The sequence below is a fragment of the Rousettus aegyptiacus genome, unplaced genomic scaffold (genome assembly GCF_014176215.1).
Source record: "Rousettus aegyptiacus isolate mRouAeg1 unplaced genomic scaffold, mRouAeg1.p scaffold_m13_p_1, whole genome shotgun sequence".
Taxonomy (NCBI): domain Eukaryota; kingdom Metazoa; phylum Chordata; class Mammalia; order Chiroptera; family Pteropodidae; genus Rousettus; species Rousettus aegyptiacus.
In genome coordinates, this window is record NW_023416284.1 from 7426500 (window position 1) to 7447749 (window position 21250).

A 21250-nucleotide genomic window follows, 5' to 3' on the forward strand; every position below is an offset into this window, starting at 1 on the left:
TAAGCACCTACTGTGTGTCAGATACTGTGCCAGGCGCCTAGGACACTTGATGAGTAAGAGGCCATGGCCCCTGTCCCCCAAGGATCTCATAATCTTTTGGAGAAGACACAGGGCAACGAGCAGCCACACAGTGTGGCGAGTTGCCATGGTAACCAATAGCTTTGGCCTCACCACAACCCAACCCTGACCAGTCGAGCTGCTTGGACACAGAGATGAAAATGACTAATACCCACTCAGGGGAAGTTGGGCGGTTGTCAGGGGAGGGGGCGGTGGGGACAGAGCAGAGGTCAAGTCTCGGACCAGACTCCACCTCTCGGCTGCAGAAGGGCCTGCACCAGACCAGCTCCTGCCCATGAAGACACTTCTGCTGTCACCAGTCATCTCGACGGGCTCTGAGCCTCCCTCTGGGGAGAGCAGATCCCTCCCACTGATTTCTAGAAAAGGTCAAGAACTGAACTCTCCGAGGGCTTCTGAGGCACGGGCGGAGTTCTCCCCTTCCTTCCTGGGGAATTTTGGTCCTTTCCTAGGACCAATGAGAGTTCGGTCTGCAGGTCCTTTGCCTTTTGCCCCTCGTGCCCAGCAGAGCGCCTGGTCCAATCAGCAAAAGGCACAGAGCTGGGGCCAAGGGGTCGTCCACTGTCCCCCTCCCTGACTGGACAGGGCCAGCACTTCGTGGGTACGTTGTCGTGCTCAACTGGGAGGGGTAGCTACGTTATCGTACTGAATCTTCACACGGGCATTTTTCAGATGGGGGAAACCGAAGCACAGAGAGATAAGGTTACCGGTCCGAGGTCACACAGCAGGTCGCCGGGGGTGCCCCCAGGATTTATGGGATCAGGAACTGGCTCTCAGCAGCCCTGGTGGGCACTGCGAATTGCATGGGTGCTCTGGCTGGTGGGCTGGCCTCTACCACAGGGAAGACCTCAGCACCTGTGACACTACCGATGGGTTGGTCCTTGGCTTAGGGGCGGGGGTGGCCATGCCACATTTTCCTAAGGCCCGGTCCCTGTGGGGCAGTTTTCATTTACACGCAAATCTTATATGGAATTCTAAGCTACCAAACGGAAGCGAAGCTAATCTAGTTAAGAGGAGGCGGGGCCCCTCAGAGCTATCTGCTCCACCGCCCACACGGTCCTCAGGTGCTCTGGAACCCAGTTTGGAAATTTGGTTCTAGAACCTCAACTAGAACCGGTGTTAGGGGCTGCCCAGGGACCGTCAGGGCTCAGGTGGGCCAGGGGTCAGCAGAAGCAGCTCGGGCAGAAGAAAGACAATTATCTATAAACACCCCCAGGAGTATGTTTCAGTGTGGACCAAATGACCACATGGTTCGTTGATCCGGATGCTTTTCTAGCCCCTCCCCGGAAAGGCCACCGAAAGGGAACGCAAGGTCACATTCCCTGGAGCAGGGGATGGCCAGTGGAGTCAGAAGGGCTTGGGCCGGGTGGCCTTTGCCAAGCTGCCCGCTGTTGGCACCAAGCACCACAGGCCGCAGACCTGTACTGTCCGCCCCGGGCTTGGCCCTGACTTCTGGGCTGCAGGACGCCAGAGCGTCCTGAAGGAGTTAGGTGGGTGTCGATCAGATCTACAGCTCGAGCCTCTCGGTGTATTGGATAGGCATGAAGGCACACACACGTGTGTGTGTGGGGGGGTAGGGGGGTCCAAGGACCCCATAAAAGTAAAAAACGTGCATCTTTGTGCATCCTTCTTGGGGTAGGGTTTATATTTTCTTCAGATCCTCAAAGGGCTCAACACCTGCAAAAGGTTAAGACTTATTACAATTCCCTCAGCTGCCACCCCCTTCAGGAAGTCCTCTAAGGTTTCCCTCCATTTACGGTGACGACCGCTCCTGCCTTTGGTCTATCAAAGCTCTCCGGTTACTTAAAAGGACCCAGCTAGGTGACCTCAGGTGTAGCTGGAAGGAGCTAGCACTCTCTCGTGCCTGAATGCAGTCCCCCTGCAGAGTCGAGGTGCTACGCTGGTTCTCCAATGAATGAAAGATGGCCACCGGTTTCCTGCTTATCAGTTAGCTGTTTCCAGCAAAGCCTGATAACCAATGACAACCTTAATCTCCTGGCGAGCATCCCAGTCATTGTATGCAAATACTGCTACTTGGTACTTACAAAAATGTTTTTGTAGAAGCAAATTTAACTACATCCTGTTGCCTCCTGTACTGCGTACCGGTCCTCTCTCCAGAACCCTCTGTGTACCGGGCCCCCTTATTCAACAGCTTGTCTCTCGACCTCTCCATAACCCTGACTGGGGTAGGCGGGCCAGCCTGAGGTCATTTGCTCACCCCCATGGGCAGTGTGGACCTCCACCCCACCTGGACTAGGTCCCGTGCGTCTGCAGGGTGAAGGCAGCGGACCCGGTCTCCAGCCCCCTAAAAATGCCCACAGCTTTGCCATCCAGCCTAAGGCATGCCCTCTAGTCCTTGTCATCCTGAGTCAGCCTCTGGACACCTTCCAATTGCTTAAGGACCTCTCCAAAGTGTCGACCAATACGGAGCACAGCGCCTACCCTACTCCCCAGCCGCGCCCTGCTCCCCCGCCCACCGCTCTCCCTCCTCTCCCCTGCACCCACTCTGCTCAGGCCACGCTGGCCTTGCGCCTCCCCAGGCACATGCTCTCCCCACAGCCCTTCATCTTCCCTCTGCCCGGAACGCTGCCCCCTCCTTTCCTGCCTTGGCCTCTTCCGCCCGCCGAGACTCGCTTGTTTCTCCTGTGTACTCACTACGATTTAATGCATTATCTGTTTTATGTATCTCGTGTATTATCCACCTGCCCCCCTCGCTAAACTGTTGGCTCTCCACGGTGGGGATGTTTGTCTGCTTTGCTCACTGCTGCACCCCCAGTGCCTGGAATGGCGCCTGGCACACAGAAATTGGCGTGATAGGTTTGTTGAATGAATGACAGAGTCCCTCCCACACCGTTCATTGGCTAACCTGTTCTGGTCTGTGGCACTCTCTTTTTGAGAATCTGGCCCTGTCCTCATTTTCAGGACTCTAGTGCCACACTCACTCTCAGGGCTGTCCCACGTCCACAGGGGACAGGTGCACACCGGAGAATGCCGCGTCTGAAGGGAGTCGCTTCTCTCCGGCTCGGTGGTTTTGACTGTTTCCCGACCTGTGTGGCTCATCCAAATATTATGTTTCAAACCTTTCCTTTCAATATCTCATACCTTTGGTATATTTTTTGGGTAGTATCTTCCGAAGGCAACGACGTTCTAGGGGCGCTCCTGCTTTTGCCCAAAGACGAAGGGGAACATGTTGGGTCCGGAACCCTTCCCGCACTGCCGCCCAGAACCACGCTGGATTTGGGTGGTGGCGGGTTAAGATCAGGCCTTTGGGGACACATGGCAGTGATTGCAACAACCAGGTCCCTTTCCTAGATAAAAAATGACAGCTACTGGCTACCTTCTCATGACCTTGGCTGAGGTGATTTTCTCAGTAACGTCGCAACCAAGAAGAAACGGAAATGACCAGAGAAGTGAGCATAATGCCGAGGATTTCGGGAGGGCTCTGTGTAGGGGTCAACGAATGCCCTGGGCTCTGAAAAGCTGGACGTTCCCAAATACCTGGAGTCCGAACGAAAGTTATTAGCAGACGGGCCGGGTCGGCCGAAGAGGGACTTGTTGACTCGGGTTCCATGTTGCTGGATCCAGGGAGCATTCTCTGAAGCCCAAAGAGACAATTTTGTGATTTTAGGATGAAAACGGCAAGTTCTGCTTGACTGCCTAGTAGGGAAACTCAGGCCCCTCAGTCCTTTGAAAGCTATAGTTTGAAAAAAATGAACATTTTCTATAAGAGAAATGAATCCTTTGCAACTGAATTGCTTCTTTTTCATTAAGTGGAACCTGATGATTAGCAAGAAAGTCTAAGATCTGCCGGCAATTAGAACGAATTTTTTTGGCATAAGTCTCCTTGCAACTCAGGAAGCTTGGCAATTGGTTGCTTTCTTGGGATGGTTGATCCACAACACAAGAATTTTAGAGCAGGCCAGGGTCTTAGCAATCACTGTGTCCTCTCTCATTCCATAGGCATGCTTCTTAGCTGCAGCCTGGAGCAGATTGCTCCTTTTTTCCAGGGTCTAGAATTGAGTCTCTGGTCTCCCAGCGCAGGTGAGCCAGGCCACAGGAGGCGTGGCCCTAGCTGTGGCTGCCTTTGTTCCCCAGGGGAAGAAGGTGGGCCCAATAACAGGAAGGTGTTTGTCTATTCCTGAGACAGCCCAAATTGTAAGGCCCATTGTCTGAAACCCCAGGGGCCGGATACCACAAGCTGAAAAGCTTCTAGATGCCCACAGGTAGGACAGGTAGCCTGTCTTCCTGCTTCCAAGCTGGCTCAAAAAGGAGCCGAATACTTTGCCTAGAAATTCCCAGCAAAGGCCGCCTTCAGGGTGAGGATGGGGGAGATGGGCCGCTTCTGTCTCCCAAGCCACTCCGCCCCTTCATGGCCTTCCTCAGACATCAGTTGTTTAATATGGCGATTTTGCCCTAATCATTCTGGCATCCACAAGATCACCCGTCTGAGTCCCTCTCCTCTCTTTCTACTTTTTCCTATTCTCATCAATACCGGCCTAAATCAGAGTCTGAGATACAAACTCCCTGCTCTCTATCCCACTCTAACGTTTTCTTTATTTGCCCCTTGCTCCCCTCCCCCAGTTTCAGCCAGGCACACAGCCTTCGATCAGGTGGTCTCTTGCACCTGGTTGCTCTTCTCACATTCCTGGTTAAAACTCTTGGCCTTCTTCAAGGCTCACTCAAACGCTACCTCCTTCGCGAAGCCTGCCGCGAGCTAGACTCACAGCTCCACTGGGCTCCTCTGTGGAGTGCCCTCTCAAAATTCATGTCCACCTGGAACCTCAGAATATCACCTTATTTGGAAATAGGGTCTCTGGAGATGTAATTGGTGAAGAATCTCAAGATGAGGTCATACCGAATGTAGTACGTGCCTAAATCTAGTGACTGGTGTCCTTATAAGAGGAGCAGACACAGAGACACTCAGAGAGACAGGGAAGGAAGCCTCGTGAAGGTGGAGGCAGAGACTGGGGTTCTGCTGCCCCGAGTGAGGAGCACCAGCCAGGAGCCCCCAGGAGCTGGAAGAGGCCAGGAAGGGTTAGCAGGGCGCGGGGCCCTGCTATCACCTTGAGTTCAAAGTCCTGGCCTCCAGAACTGAGATGATAAATTGCCATCGTTGTAAGCCACCCGGTTAGTGATCATTTTTTTTTAATGGCGGCCACAGGAAACTAACGCACACTGTAACTTGTGCCTTGGCTGTAAGCACCTGCCCACGTCTCTGTGTCTTTGTTAATTTTCCTTGTACCCATCTCTCTCTTCCCTGGGCTCAGAGCTGCATCAAAACCTGATAGACACCTCGGGTAAGACCTCATTGTCACGGGGGAGTTGGGCCTGGGCCTGCCCCCGTGCCAGGCCCGGGAAGGGTCTGGGATTTGCCGAGTGGAGGTGACAGAGACTGGGAGTCACGGATCTACGTGAAGGGCTCGTTCCTGGCCAGCTGCTGTAGGAAGAAGGCCATAGACTCACGTTCTGGAAATTCAATAATAGCGAGCATGGCCGAAGCAACTCTGAGCCAGTTCTCATACTACCCCGCTGAAATGGGCCCCTGCGTCCCTCACTAAAGAGATTGGGCCCTGGTATGTGACCTCCGCCCCCACGGGGCCTGCAATCATGGCCCAGGGCTCTCGTTCATCCCCTTCCTCATACTGTATTGAAGGCTGGAGCAGCTACTGCAAATACCTCCAAATAAACAGTCTCCTTCTCCTCCTCCCGAGGGCTTCCGCTAAAACCACCTCAAGGTCAAAGGCTGGAGGCTGGGCCAGCTGACTAGCTAGCCAACAGCCTTGGGGCAAAGAGAAATGAGCCCAAGCTCTAGGAACGCTTGAGGGGTGAATTCCAGGACATAGAAAATTAAAAAGGAGTGTGGTGGGCAAGGACCCAGCAAGAGCCTTCCCCTCACAGACCCTAAGCATAAGAGGCTCTGCCTTGGTGACCTCGGCACATGGTAGGAAAGGAGAGATGTTTCCAGGTCTGGAGCCTTTGTGTCCCTTTAAGAAAAGCTGTCATCTGGGTCACCTTTGCAGCCTAAGGCACACTACTGCCCACAGATATTGCCAAATCCTGTTTGACTCAAGGTCATTACGTGAAACTGGGTTGTCACTCCCCCCCAAAGTAAACAGACCTCTCTGGATATTGCAGCTGTTTGTAGAGACTCAGGTTTTCCTCCCCCTTTTTTTTTTTCCTTTTCTTTTGGGGGACTTTCCCCTCCAGGTCCAATCCCACCCAAACCTAGGCTGGAAGGGCTCTCAGATGCAGGGAGGGGCGTCCTGTGAGATTCACACGGTCTCCAGTCTAACATCGCTGCAGGCTCCGGGTGGCACCACCCTCCCCAGCTCTGTCCGGCCCCTCCAGGACCACCCCAAGCCCACTTTTCACACAACCCACTGTGCCATCTCCTGTAAATTCCCCACTCCACACTTGGCCCTTTGTCCCCAAGCCCACCGGGCCCCCAAACACTCCCAGGTCTGGAGATTGTCCCAAGTCCCTCTCACTGGACTCAGGCAAGAAGCCACGCTTCCAAATGCCCCACCGTGACAGCAAGTGAAGGCTCATTAAAAAGTAGCTGGAGTAATTGGTCAGATAATTATGAGTTCCAGGGAGCGCTGCTGGTCAACCCCGACTGGTCCCATGACTGAACCTAGGTAGGGCGAACGACACTGGAAGTTTCATGGGCCCCATGGATCCTGTTTCTGGTGACCTGCTATCAACTTAAGACATATTTCTAATTGGCCCTGCGTGTATTGCCTGGAAGAGACGGTCCACTCCGCGGGAGGCGGGGCACGGTTCCCGGTGCGCGAACTAGCAGGGCCCACTCTGCAGGCTTCTGCCCTCCTGCCCGAGTGCCATATGCTGCTTTCTATTCAGGCTTGTTTATAGTCAGTCAAGTTTTTCCAGACTGGCGAAAGGAGTTCTTCGTATGTCTGCCGCAGCCAGTTACCAGAGTAGTAAGAGACTGGGGCTAGGGCTTGGGCCAGCTGGAAGAGTCAGGAGAAAGTTTCTGTGGGACGCAGACAGCTAAGGAATGACAATCACGTGCAATTTTCCCAAACCCCACACAACTGTACCCAACGCCACATCCCCCTGCAAGGACGCCCCCATCTGCCATCCTGATTCACTTTCGCAAAGGCTTTTGGGAGCCCTTTAATGGGGCATCACCCCAAGGAAATGAAACTGCTGAGAACAACTGTTACTTCCCCTTTTTCTGTGTGTGCAAGGGTTAAAAACACTTCCGAACTCCTCCTCCAACTGCAAGGTCAAGCAGCTGTCCAAACCACCCAAGGAGAAGCAGGAGCCCCGGACAGCCAGCCGACCCCAGCTAGCTGGGCCCGGACAGGCCCCCTGCCTGGCAGCCTGGCCGGTGCAGGAAGAGTTAACGGGCCATCAGCTCTGGTTGATAGCTCAGGCTCCAAAGTTCAGTCCCAGTCTGAGCCACCCCAGAGGAATTGTAAATCTCAGGGCAGTATTTAACAAAACAAAAGCAACCTGGAATTACATGCAGGTTTGGTTTTCTACAGTACATATTTACTTAATCTCCTAGGTATGTGGCTCCCTGTCAGATCAGCTGGCTTTGCTGGCCCTTCCACCCCCCCCCAACACCCCCCCATCCCCAGCTCTCAACAGTTTAAGTTTCAAACGAATTCCCTATTTTTGCTCTTCCTCTTCACAGAGCTGGCTGGAGACACCCTGGCCGGCCCGCCTCAAATCTCTCTCTCCTTTGCTCTAGTCACTGGGTGAGTCAGCCTGGCTTGGGTCAGACTTGGGTGACAGCCGGCTCACCCTCCCCACTCTTGGGCACCAGGTCTGGGAAAACTGGAGGAAGAGGTGTAGGACTACTAAAAAAAAGTTAAAGGCAGCGTTTTTGAGGGACCCCCTCTGGGGCTGTATGGGGGGGGCGGTTGAAGGTGAGAACAAGGGCTCTTTATCAGCTGCTGGTTATCCTTGTCCCCTTCGCTCCAGATTTCCAGACACCTGGGCCTCTGAGTGCCGGTCAGGCCGGACTAGACCACCCGAGACCGCTCCCGCCTTTTCAAACCCAAACCGAGTATCCCCTCTCTTCGTGCTTCCAGAGCTGCTGCCGCAGCCCAGGTTGGGGCTGGGAAGCCGGTTGCCAAGGAAAATAGAAGCGCCAGCTAGCTAGCAGGCGGCTCCCAGCTCTACCCAGGAGCGCACACACCCTGCACTCGCCAGGGTGGTGGAAAACAGGGGACCGCGAGCGCGAGGAACACAACGCCGTCCCCAGGGAGGGTGCAATGTGGGAAATGGGTGGGTCTCCCAAGTTTCGGGGTGAGGGTGAACAGCCAGCAAGCCAGCCACCGATCCCAAAGGAGTATGGATGAGCTCCTGACCTGCCAGAAAAAGAGACAGTCGGGTGCCCGGGAAATTTACAAGGCGAAACTGACTAGCTCAGCATTTGCGGGTGGCGCAGAGGAGTCGGGTGGCCAGCGACTCTCAGAACCCCGGGCGCGGGTTCCGGCAGCGGCGGCAGGTGGGCGCACCCCCCGCTCCCGTGGTCCTCGGCACCTTCAGTCCCGCACCCCCTGGCTTCGCAGCCGCCCCCAGTACCTTTCTGGCGCCGCGTTCTGCGAACTCGCGAGCGAGCTGGCGCCCGATGCCTCGGCCGCCGCCGGTGATGAGAACGTTCTCCCGCGACAGGTCCCGCAGCTTGGCGGGCAACACCAGTCGGACCGCGGCTCTCGCCACCAGATAGATCATCTGCAGGGGGAACGCCACCAGCGCGCCCAGCCGTCTCCACACCATCCTCCGCGCCGCGGAGCCGGGCGGGGCGGGGGGCGAAACTCCCCGGGCCGAACAAAACAGGAATTGAAAAAAAAGAGAGAGCACCCCAAACAATAATAAACAAACCGAACCAGGGGGCGGGGGGAGAGAGGTGTCCCACCTGGCCAGCCTTGAAATCACCTCTTCCCAAATGCAAAGCACCGGGTGAGAAAAAGAAAAAAGAAAAAAAAAAAAAAAAAGATAAATCCTCCTCCTCGGGAGGAGAGAAAAGCGCCTCAGAAGGTTGGGACGGTAAGAGGTGGAGGGGAAGTCGGAGGTGGGAAGTTCTAACAAGAAGTTTCTTGCCCCAGCCGCCGTTTCGGCTGGGGAATTCTCAGGTAATGTTTACAGGCTGACAGAGGAGTTTAGGCAGGGGAAGGAAAAAAAAAAAAAAAAAGGCACCAACCACACGCGCGCACCCTGCTACACTCCCGCGGTTTCAAAGTGCAAGACTATAAAAAAAAAAAAAAAAAAAGCTGTTTCCAAATTGAGCGCTCCCTCCCCCCGCCCCCTTCTCCAGGGGGAAAAAAAGTGGGGGGGAAAGTGCTTGGCGCTCCCAATTTCAGCCCGCGAAAGTCTCCCGACTCATTGCTATTCTTGGGCTCAGGAAATTGCTTAAACACGCTCTGATTGCCAGCAACGTGCAGGAGAAGTGGGGGGTCCGGGTGTCAGTTTCTTTACGTGCATGGCTCGCCCTCGCGCGCGCTCGCTCTCCCCGGCTCCCTCCCTCTCGCTTCCAGCAGAGGCTGGGAGTTGCCGCTCGATCCCGCTCCCTCTCTCTCCCTTGTTAGCATTTATTGCCTTCTTTTTGTCCTTTCCAACTTGGAGAGGGCCCGGTGCGGAGCGCGCGTGGATGGGACGCCGGGGTCTGCGCCGCCTTATTCATTCGCTCCCGGGGCAGCAGCGACGTGGAGCGAGGGGGCGGCCCTTCACCACCACCACCCCCCTATTTTTTTAATACCCCATTAAGTCTGATTGACAGTTAAAGTTGGTCCAAGGCTTCACTCCGATCCTTCTGAGTGGCTGCTGCGGCCTCCCCTCCCCCTGCCCTGTCGCGGGGCGCGCGCGCAGGCGCGCACTCGGGCTCGCTCCGACTCGCGCTCTCCCGGGGCTGGCTCCCCACTTTGCAAGCCGGGACTTGCCGGCGGTGCCTCTGAGGGCTCGCAGCCGTAACTCGAGCACGCTGGAACCGACTCCTGCGAACCGGATCGCTCCTCGACACATTCCTTCTTGCCCTGGACAAGGTCTTCCCGGGCTGGGGCGCCCAGGAACCAGGTGACCGCCCCTGCGTTCTGGGCCGGCCCGGGGGAGCTCGCGCATGTCTTGATCCCACAAGGTCGCCCAGAGTTTATTTCAGGTCATTTGGTCACCCCCTGCCTGCAGGTAGGACCAGGAAGCCACTCCCGACCTTTGCCCAGACGTCTTCTGTCCTCACTTAGAGTGCACTTTCTAAAGCTGCCCCCAGTTCCTCACGTTGATGCGGGAAACAGCTGGGCAGCAGGATTTGGCTCTGAGGGGAAAGGGTGGGCAGGGTAAAGGAACCTCTGGCCCCAAGGTGCCAATAAAATCCCCATAAGATTAGCTGGGAGCATATTTATTGCTCATCTGGGCTAGAATTACCTTGACTGACAGCAATTTCCTTAATAACAAAAGTCTGTAAACAGACGTCCTAAACCTGCGCCTCCTGCGCAGGTCTCCTTGGGCAGCCCTGGCGGGGCACCCACCTTGGAACCACCTGCCCGCCGCCCACCCCACCCCCCCACCCCCCGCCCCAAAAGAACGTCTCTCCTGCTGGAGGGGGGGGGGCGCAGCTATTTAGAGATGTCTGTTGCAGGAAGGCTGGGAGGTGAGTCACTAAAAAGCAGCCCCAGTTAAAAGTGTTGATGGGACTTGCCTCCCGCTGCCCCTGATGGTCCCTGGCCAGGAGCAGAGAGGGGGAGCCAGGGAGCTGCCCTGCCATGCCGGGCGCAGGTTCTCCAGCGGGAGGCTTGTTTGGGCGGAGAGCGCTGAGCCTCAGCCCCAGCGGTGCCCACCGAGCAGGGGTGGGCGCGCTGGAACCCGCGCGTCTCACGCTCCGCCCAGTTCTGCTGAGGACCCGGTGAGAAACGCTCATTTGAGGAGTGGGTGGCTGTGATTTACCTCCTCGGCTGCAAAACCCCTCAAGTTCTGGGGAGAAGTTTTGCAGGGGAGGATCTTCCTTCCAGACGAATTGGGAAACTTGTTATCTGGAGAGCCACTGGGAGAGCAAAAAGGGTTGGGGGGGGGGGGGCGGGGGCGGTTGCACTAGAGACTGCTACATTGAAAACTTACATTCTGACATTTAATCGTCCCGCTGACCTTGCAATGGGGGTATCATTATCCCCATTTGCCAGGTTACCCTGCCAGGAAGTGCAGGAGGGAGAGCCCCAGTTCAGGCCTGATTCCTCTTTCACACCATTCGGGCAGGAGAGGAGAGAGGGGCAAGGTGAGGCTCCCTCCGGCCTCCATCCAACCCTCCAGAAGTGTGACCCAAAGGCAGGCCATTGCTTTCATCTGACGCCCAGGCCACAGCTGAAGGCAAGACTCCATCAGGGTGACTGCCTCCTCCTACCTCGGAGGTCTGTAAGAAAGGAGAAGAAAGCCCGACCCTGGAGAGACAGGCCCTTCCCTGCCAGCCGTGCCTGGTCTCTGCCAGGCCTGCCAAGAAGACAACTCTAGCTGGAACTGGCCCGCTCAGCCCGTCCTCATCTGTTATCCTCGAGGCCGCCTAGTGGCCTGGTTGAGACACTGCGCCTCCAAGCTGCCCCAGTCTCCAGCCTCCCTCCAGCCTCCATCCAGCCTCCCACGGTCCTGCAAACCCGTCAGCTGTCCTCCTCCTTTCAGCCCCACTCCCCCCCACACCCGCGGCTTTATGGGGAGACTGGAGCACCGAGACGTTAAGCCACTCGTCCACGCAGCCGTCGGTTCGCCTCAGTCCCCCGATCCTCAACCAGCCACCCTACCCTGCTCACATGGCAGACCAGCTGGGTGACCCCTAGGTCCCATTTACATTTTCCCTAGGTGTGTGTTTGCCTGGGAAGGAGGCTGAGCACCCCGACTTGACCTTCAGCATATCAAGCCCTTTACACATAATCTCACCTTATCTCCTTACCAGCACGAGGAGGTGGGTATCAGCAGGAGGAAACAGGCTCAAGCAAATCTAAGTCACAAAGCAGGGCCACACAGGTTTGGGGTGAAATCAGAGGAAAAAGGAACACCTCAGGTAATCCTAAAAGGAGTTGGGGTTGGTCTGTGGCCGGAAGCAGACACCTTTTTTCTCCTTGGTCCACCTTCAGGATGTGGGTTTTGTGGATCTGGCATCCCTGTGAGCCCCAGGCCTCTTCCTTCATCGGCTGCCCAGAGAGGTGCTTCACCTCCTCTGTGCCCGGCCTGTGCCCCCCGCCCCCAAGTTCCACGTGAAGATGAAGGCGAGGGGCGCTGGGCTGAGGGTCCTTGCGATGTGGCTTCTGTGAGAACTGTGTGGGACACGATCCTCCCCCCTACGTCCCCCCATCCTGAGCTCTTCTCTCTTGGTACCCCCCTTAGTTTTCTCTGGGGCAGTGGGTGGGGAATTTAACTCCAAAGCAGAGTTTGAAATTTCACATCCCAGCTTGTGGAGAGGGCCCTGCAATCCCCCCACCCCACCCCCCAAAAAGTGAAAGGAGCCTTTGTGGGCTTGATGGAGGAGGGAGGTGAGCTGCAGCCTAAAGAACTAACTTTTTCCATGACTCAGCTCTTCCTGCCCAGGGTGGCATGGGAGGTTCAAGGGCCCAGCAGGGCAGGCTGGAGCTACCTTCCAGCCCAGGCAGCCAGTCCTAGGGTTACGGGTGGCCCCCCAAGAGAGCCAGCCCTGTGACCCACCTGGGAACTCGCCGGCCCTGGATGGGCCACCAGGCTGTAACCAGTCCCTACCCCCCCATCCCCAGGGCCAAGCCCCATCTTTTTTTTTACTTACCGTTGCATCCCCAGTGCCGAACACCCAATGCTCAGGTATAGTCCTTTACCAGGCACACATCACCATCTCAGCTGAGAGCTGGGAACATGGTCCTTAAGCCTTGCCTTCTCCCTATCGGAGGCTTAGAGAAGTTGAGAAAGTCATTCAACATCATGCAGCTGAGAGACGGAGGTGGGATTTGAATCCTAGTCAAATACTCAGCTCTGTCCGCTTTATCCATGGGTATCTCTCAAAGTGGAGGATCACTCGGGGAGCTTGTCAAAATGCAGGTTCCTGGGCTCCCAGCCTAGATTTCCAGAATCGGCATCCTTGTGGGGGTGGGGGCAGGACACCATGTGCAGGTGATGGTTCTAGAACCTCCCCGTGCTGCCTCTTCGTGGCCCCTCCTAATTTCCAGCCCTCCACGAAGCCTCCTTCCTTGCTGCTTCTACCCCCGCGTGAGCCCTTCTCTCCTTTGCACTTAGGATGCACCCTGGCACTGAGCCCTCATTCATGGGCTGTTCTGGGTGGGTGGCTCTTGTCAGCTCCACAGATACCTAATGGGGAGAAAATGGAAGCTGGAGGAGCACGGGTGCTCCTGCCCCACTCACCCATTCTATCTGCCAGTCAGTTGAGTCCTTTACCTGGCTGGCCCCCCGTAGGAGCTGGGGGCCGGCGGGAGAGGGTAAGGCAGGATGGGTCAGAGAAGAGAGTGTGGCGGCGATTCTGGCCCTGGGGTTGGGCAGCCCAGGTTCCAATCCCGGCTCTGCCACTTCTCTGCTAAATGGAGATTAATGATGGTGATAGCATCAGAAACTTGTCAAGATCTCGGACCAGAGCTGGGTAAACACAGGCTCTTGTTTTTTATGGTGGTGTGGGGGTCAGACCCTGGAATGGAAGTGGGTGGGGGTCAGTCCTTGCCCTGCAGGGCCCTTCGGCCCCGCCCAGGAGCCAGTCTCCTCGCCTGCAGAGACGCGGGGCCTGCCTTTGGCGGGGCTCCTGGGCTGCCCGCAGCCGGGCTGGGCACCCCCTCATTCCACCCGCTACCTTCCCCCCACACCCGCCAGCACACTCTCTCCAGGATTTTTTCTCTTTGGCCAAGTAGACTGTTCATCTTGCAAGGTTTCCTTTAGCTCATGGACTATTCCCGCCCCCCCCCCCCCCAGGAAGCTCTTCCTCCCCAGCTGCCCTCTCAGTGCCCAAGGTCCCTGTCCCCAGCCAGGACTGGCCCCGCGGTTCCTCCTCTCGGCTCCTCCGTTCCCCTCCCTCCCAACACAGTCGTGCTGGACGGTCACTGCTGCTTTGCTCGTTTGAACCTCACATCACACAGGAAGCTTCTCCAGCGCAGGGGCTGGGAGGGGGCCCGCGACCCGGAGCGTGGCCCGGGGCCCCGAGCTCCGACGGGCATCGCCTGAGCGGGTCAGCACTCTGCCGGCGCCATCTCCAGACGGTTGATTTTGTCTTGAACTTGCGCTTTCTCAGCGAAGTCAGAGCGCCGCCTTTCGAATGCGCAGCTCCGGTTATTCAGTCACTTCTTCGTTCGCAGACTGTTTACACAGCGGTTCCAGTGTGCCGGGCCCTGTCCTGGATGCTGGAGAGACGGCAGTGAAAATGGCAGCAACATCCCTGCCCCCTGAAGCTGGCATCAGATTACCAGGAAGTGAAGGATGTCAGAAAGAATACAGGTGGGGGGGGGCAGAGACAGGTGGGGCCACGGGGGTGGAGGGGGCAGAGCGATGGGGCTGGCCGGGCAGCTGTGTCTGTCAGGTGCGGCACTGGGGCAGAGGCCTGGATGGAATGGGGATTGAAACCCGAGGAAATGTGGGTGAGGACCCTGGATGGAGGGACGGGAGGTCCGGAGGCAGGAGGATGCGTGGCGGGCTGGAGCAGCCGGAGGGGGAGGGGTGGCTGGGGTTAACTCATGGGGGGGGGGCCTCCTCGTTGGTGTTTACCGTGCTCCTGGACCAGCAGCTTCCGAGTCACCTGGGCAGGTGTGAGAAATGCAGAATCCCAGGCCCCACCCCAGACCTCCTGAGTCAGAGTCTGGATTTTATGTAACGCAATGCCCGGGTGCTTTTTTTGCACACTGAAGTTTGGGGAGTGCTGAGGTAGGGTCCCGCGGGCCCCGAGGACAGCAGCTGATTTCATTTTCAGTGTGACAGGAGCAGAGGGGAGATGGATGGGATCTCTGTTCTAGAAGCAGTGCTCAGCTGCTAGCCAGCAGCCTGCAGGAAACCAAGAGGGGACACGGAGTTAGCCATAAGGGGGCCCTGTGGGAAGTCCAGGGAGAGATGGCGACAGCTGCCCGGTAAAGGATGGGTGGACAGTGACACCTGGAGGCCCTGCCGCCATGAGCGCCCAGCTCAGGGACCTCGCAGGAGGTCCCTTCCCTCCAGGGGACACTCCTGCTGAGCAGGATTTTAATAGTGATAACTTGGCATCTCACATGCACGCACACACACACGGCTGTATGGGCGATTGGCAGCTTTGCCCGGGGCAGAGCAAGCTGGAGGTGTCGAATGAGGGCGTTGGATCTGGAGAGACTCCTGGCCTGGTGGAAACCACTGTTCCATGAAGTTCAAGATGGGGTGACTTGGGGGGGAGGGTCTTCGCGGAGTCAGACGCCTGGGGGGGGGGGTGGGAACATGAGCTGTGTGACATGGCCAACCTGGGGTGCCAGCCCGGCCAAAGGAAACAGAGAGGCTGCAGACGGGTGGAAAATCCCTGAGCAGAGGGGACGCTGGTCTGCGAAGGTTGGAGATGTTTCAAAGCCTCGTGAAACACCTTCCCTTTCTAATATGGAACATTCGCCACGAGCGCCTCCTCGGTGAGGCCCGGCTAACAGGATGGGGTATCTTAAAATACAAACACACACAATGACCAAAAACACCCCGAAGCAGGTAGAATGGCTCTTCCCGCTCCGTGACAACCGCCCCCGCCCGGGCGAGTCTGCTCCGTGGGAATCCATCCCCCACACGGGCATGTCTGCGCTCCGTCGTCATCCCGAATCCTGGGCAGGGGCGGCAGGGAGATGGGCGCGCCGGGCTGGGGCAGGCCTGCCGAGCTGCTTCCGCTGTCCAGGCTGGGTGCACACGCAGCTGGAGCCCAGGCCGGGAACGTGGCAGGAGCACAGATGGGCGGGTGGGGCTGCGGGTGTAACCTGAGGAAGTCTGGGCTGAGGCCAGGACGGCACCAGCTGCCTCCTGGTTGGTCGTCAGCTCATTGCAAGTCAGGCGTGGAAGTACTGGCGTGAGGATGGCCTTGGGGTTGGCAAGGCTGGGGTCAAGTCCAAGCGCTGCCACGTAGCAGCGGTGCAAGCTCGGGCGGGTGACGGGCCTTCCTGAGCCTCCGTTCTCTTATCCCTAAAGTGGGAATTTTACCACGTACTGAGATGCTCTCTTTGAAGGGCCTGTCGTCTGGCAGGGAGAAGGTGCTCATGGGTGTTCTGTGTCTTCTCGGCTTTGTGTCCTCACTAATGCACTGTCTGGGGTGAGCTGGGGGTGGGTGGGGCTCCTGAGTGACAGTCTAGAGGGTAATAAAGGGTAAGGAAAGCTGAGTGGAGGGGAGTGAAAAGCCTTTCCCAGAACCGGAACCGGCCCAGAGCCGGAGCCGTAGGAATGCTGAATCCTTACCCTGGGTCAGGAGCCAGCAAACCCTTTCTGTAAAGGGCTGTGCGGGCCATGCATTTTTCAGTTGCAGCAACAGACAGTATGTAATTAGACGATATGTAAACGGATAACATGTGAGTAGAAGATATGTAAAAAAACAATATGTAATCAGATAACCTATAAATATACAGGATATAAAGAGCTATAGACAAGCTCTCTCTAATGAGCATGGCTGTGTGCCAATAAAACTTTATTTATAGACACTCGAATTTCATATAACTTTCCCAGGTCTCAAAGTTATTCTGTTTTGATTATTTTCCAACCATCTAAACACGTAAGAACCATTCTTAGACTCACAGACTGTACGTAAAAAGGCGGTGGGCCAGACTTGGCCTGTAGTTTGCTAAATTCTGCTCTACACTACCAAGCCAGCAAACATCAATCTTTTGAAACCTAAGGAATCAGTGAAGGGTGCGCCTCAGAAAAGCAGAATCTGTTTTCTTGCGCTCTTTCTGGAAATGTATGCATAGGGACTGACTCAAGTTAATGTCCACTGTTAAGGAGAGAATCACTGTGGAGATAGAAGTTACCAAAAAAAAAAAAAAAAAAAAAATCGCAACTAGCTAAGGTTGTGATCACCACATCCTGGGTGCTGTTTTCAGCTCCTCAAATGTAACATCGTATTTAGTCCTAACAGATGAGGACACCGAGACCCCCTACTGTTGAGTCACTCGCCTGAGGCCACAGGCTTGTACACATTCAAGCAGGAGGTAGAACCCTCAGGGTCTCATTTGAGATCCCGGTGTCTCCCCTTCAATGCCTCTCAATGACGGAGGGCCCCTCAGGTCTATTACAGCTCTGCCTTTTATTATGAGGGCTCTGGAGACACCAGAGAATGCCCAGTCCCTGCCTGCAGGCAGGGAGACAGATGTGACGCCCTTGGCTTTGCAAGTGCACCCCACATAGTCCAGACTCCCGTTTCCTCGGCCACATCTGGCCTGCTGTCTCTTGGTGCCTGCCGGCCCCGGCTCCGTGGTGGAAAAGCCCCATTTGGGCAATTATTTCAATGTCTTACTGCATATTGCGCTCATCAGTTTATAAAACAAGTAGGACACAGACAGACAGAGGTGCATATATTTATGGTATGAAGATTATGTCTCTTAAATGTAAGAAACTTAATAATTGTCATTATTGTACCTTTTACTGGGCACTTTCTAGACACCAGGCTCGGTGCTTCACGTGGATTATCTCACGTAGCCATCACAGTCACCTGCTGACGGGGGCACTGGTGTGATCCCCATTTAACGGATGAGGAAACTGAGACCCAGAGAGGAGGAGTAACTTGTCCAAACCATGCAGTTTTCAGTGGTGTTGCTGGGAAACAGGTTGTAATAATCGGATCTTCCGGACCTTGTGATGTAGCCTGCCGGGTGCTTGTGCGTGTGCCAGGAGGTCAATTACCAAAGGAAAGCACAGCAAACCCCCCAAAACATGTGCACAACGCTGGCAATATACCACATCGTTAAAGATGGAGTCTGAAGAGCAGGGCGTTATTGGGGATTTTATACTTTTTAAAAAAAAAAAACTCCTGGGAATACAAGTCTGTTTTCTCACAGTTATAGCAGTAAAACCCTTGAAGTGTTAAGATACAAATTTGTATCGCCAGTACCATCCCACTTTTGGAAAGAAAAAGCCTAAAGTTCTTGTTCCTATTTCTTTAGTTACCATTTGGTCAGGATTTACTGTGTGTCAGGCAGTACGCTAAATGCTTCAGATTCATTTAATTTAATCTCTTTTAATCAAAACGGTTCCCCTGAGGTAGGATATATATTCCCCCCGTTTAAGTCTGTGGAATTGGAGGTCAAGCAGCTTGGCCAAGGTCATGGAGTCAATGAGTGGCAGGGATGGAATTCGAAGTTAGCTCTGTTTTCCTTCGAAGCTTATTTTCTCTGCTCCTTCCTCTCCCTGCGCTGGAGCTTTGTCTGTCTGTCTGTCTGTCTGTCTGTCTGTCTCTCTTTCCACAAACACACACACACATGTGCACAGGCACCCATGCTCGCAGGCACACAAGCACACACGCAGGTGTGCACACACATCTGCACACAGAAAAAAGGCAGGAAACACGTCAGGGTGTTAACAGTGGGTGGTGCAGTACATGTGATTTTTAATCGTCTTTTTCACATATTCCCAAAGTTCTGTAAGGAGTTTATGTTAGGAAAAATCCACACAATGATCTTTTTGTACGAGTATGCTCGTTTTAAAGTCAGCAGGATACAGGGGTTCTGGTGTGAAGCCACAGAGCCCCTGACCACGGGCCTCTTAAAAAAATCTGCTGAAAAATCAGAGAAGCCAGAACCTTTGCTTCTTGGAACTGCCTAATCCGCCCTATAATACCTTGCTTTGTAGGAAAGTTCTGTGAGCAAATCCCATAAAACCCCATATTGTCGGGCTGACACTGAGCCTACCCAGAAGAAAATCTGCTAATGATCACTGCCTGCCAGGAGCCTGCAGAAATGATCGGACGCGTCACAAGCCCCATGCCTGCCTCCTGCCTGAGCCCTTTCTAATAAGGACTCTTTTCATGAGTTTATAAAAACACTTTGTTCAGATCATGTGGGTCTTTATTTCATCTGACTTGAATGCCGAAGGTGGGGCCAGAAGGGGCTGAGGCTGCTCCTGAAGTTCTGGGACCCTGAGGAAACCACAGTTTTGAATATCCCGCAAAGATTATCCACCTCCCCTGACTCGCCTCCACCTCTTGGAGGGACTGGACCTTCTCTGAGGCTGCTTTGGGGGATGGTGGCAAAAGTGAGACAGAGTGAGTATGAATTCTGGCTGCACCACCTGGAAGTGGTACCTGGGGGCGGGCGCTGCCCTGACGAAACCCAGGATGCCTTGGGCAAGTTAGGTGAGCACTCTGTGCTTTCCTTTCCTCAGACTGAAAAAGGAAGGTTGGTTATGTTAGTGACCTTGCAAGGCTGTCCTACGACCCTAAAAGCTGCTGGACACCCTGTAGGCGGCTTCCCCTCCCTCCCCTGCCCCCACCTTAAAACCCCCTGTGGTTTTCATAGCTGCCTAGGTTTTCATAGGTCAGTGTTGAAAAGTTTTGTATCTGTAGTTCTAAAAAGAACATTTGCAAAAATGGAACCCAGAATTCCTGTGTACTCTTCACTCAGGTGTTAGTTAACATTTTACAGTTTCTTTATCCATCCACCCATCCATCCATCCATCCATCCGCCCACCCATCCATCTGTCTATCTATACGTATTATTTTTGTTTTGTTTTGAGAGGACATTGCAGACCTGATTGCCCCACAGTCCCAAATACTCGTGGTATACATACTACAAGAACATTATATTACATAACTAAAATCAAAATCAGGAAGCTGGCGTTGATAATACTGAATACTGTTATGTAATCTACAGGCCTTATTCAGATTTTGCCAATTCTGTCACTAACATCCTTTGTACCAAAGATAAACAATTCTTTTTTCTGGTCCAGGATCTGGTCCGGAGAGACAAGCGGCAGGCACATAGTCGTCACGCCGCTTTTGCCTCCTTTAATCTGGTCTTCGACCTTGCTTTGTCTATCATGACCTTGACATTTTCGAAGAGCACAGGTTGCTATGGGCTGACTTGTGTTGCCCCTGAAATTCCTACGCTGGAGCCCTAACCCCAATACCTTGGGAATCCGATTCTATTTGGAGATGAGACCTTTGAAAGGGTGATTAAGTTAAGGTGAGGCTCTGAGGGAGGTCCGAGGCCGGTGGCCTGATAAGAAGAGGGGATGAGGACACTCAGAGAGCCCCCAGGGATGTGCGTGCACAGGGCAGAGGACTCATGGGGACACAAGGAGAGAGGCCTCGGGGGAACACCAAACCGATATCTAGAACTTCCGGCGTCCGGACTGTGGGAACGGACTGTGGTGTTTTGTTGCGGCAGCTCGAGCACAGTGACACGGGGTCAGGAACTTTGTAAACCGTCCCTCGGTCTGGTCTGAGCTTATGCTTGCCATCCCAGAGACTTCTAGGTGCTTCCTCCAACAAAGACAAAAAGCTCTCCCTGTGCGCCAGCCTGTGCTCAGGGCGTTAACATGCCTGACCCTCAGAACAGCTCGTTGCGGCAAACGCTAGTATTACTCCCATTTCACAGGTAAGGAAACGTGAGCCCGGAAGGATGAGGGTCGCCCCGCCAGGAGGAGAGAAGCCGGGCGGTTTGGCCCCAGAGTCTGTGGGCCAGAGGATGTGGGTCCAGGAACCGTAAATTAATTTGAACAAATCTATAAAGCATGAGGAAAGGAATGTGCCGCTACGTATCAGGTGCAAATGCCACATAGTTTGTCTCTGACGCAGGGCCACGCACCTGCATTTCGAGGCTCAATACCGCTTCTGGCGAAGCGACTCTTGGAACTGTCCCCTCCCTCCACCCATTGGCCTTTCTCTCTCTCTCTCTCTCTCTTTTTTTTTTTTATTTTGAACCTATTAGAATAATAACTATTATTTCTCAGGGATCTACTATACGCCACTTTCTGTTCTAGTAGATTTAATGATGTCATTCATCTAGTGCTCACAGGAACCCCAGGTAAGAGGCAGGTACAAACCCAATTTACAGATAAAGAAACTGAAGACAGAGGTGCAATGACTTGTTCAGATCTTGCATCGGCCTGGGAGCTTCTGGAGGGTATGAGCGGGGCAGGCTTCTCGGGTGCGTGACCTACGCAGTCACACTGACTCCACACTTAAAAGGCCCCACGAAGGGTTAACGCTCCGCGGTTCCCATCTCAAAATCCTTCCCATCCTAAAATCCTTGTAGTTCACTTCGTGCTGGGCCCTAGGGCAGGAGCC

The 21250-nt window shown here is 54.7% G+C and overlaps 1 protein-coding gene and 1 long non-coding RNA gene across 2 annotated transcripts in view; one reads left to right on the plus strand and one right to left on the minus strand.

The window, feature by feature from the left end:
• DHRS3 (dehydrogenase/reductase 3) overlaps positions 1-9697 on the minus strand; it is a 32900-nt gene extending 23203 nt beyond the window's left edge. Inside the window, exon 1 of the mRNA XM_016149464.2 lies at positions 8635-9697. Coding sequence (XP_016004950.1) covers positions 8635-8829 — 195 coding nt within the window. The 5' untranslated portion in view covers positions 8830-9697. The remainder of the gene's footprint in view (positions 1-8634) is intronic.
• Positions 9698-9910: 213 nt separating this feature from the next.
• Positions 9911-19466, plus strand: LOC118609390. Its single transcript, XR_004953404.1, has 3 exons — positions 9911-10230; positions 14359-14484; positions 18814-19466. It is a non-coding gene; the product is annotated as an uncharacterized LOC118609390 (long non-coding RNA).
• The last annotated feature ends 1784 nt before the right edge of the window (positions 19467-21250 follow it).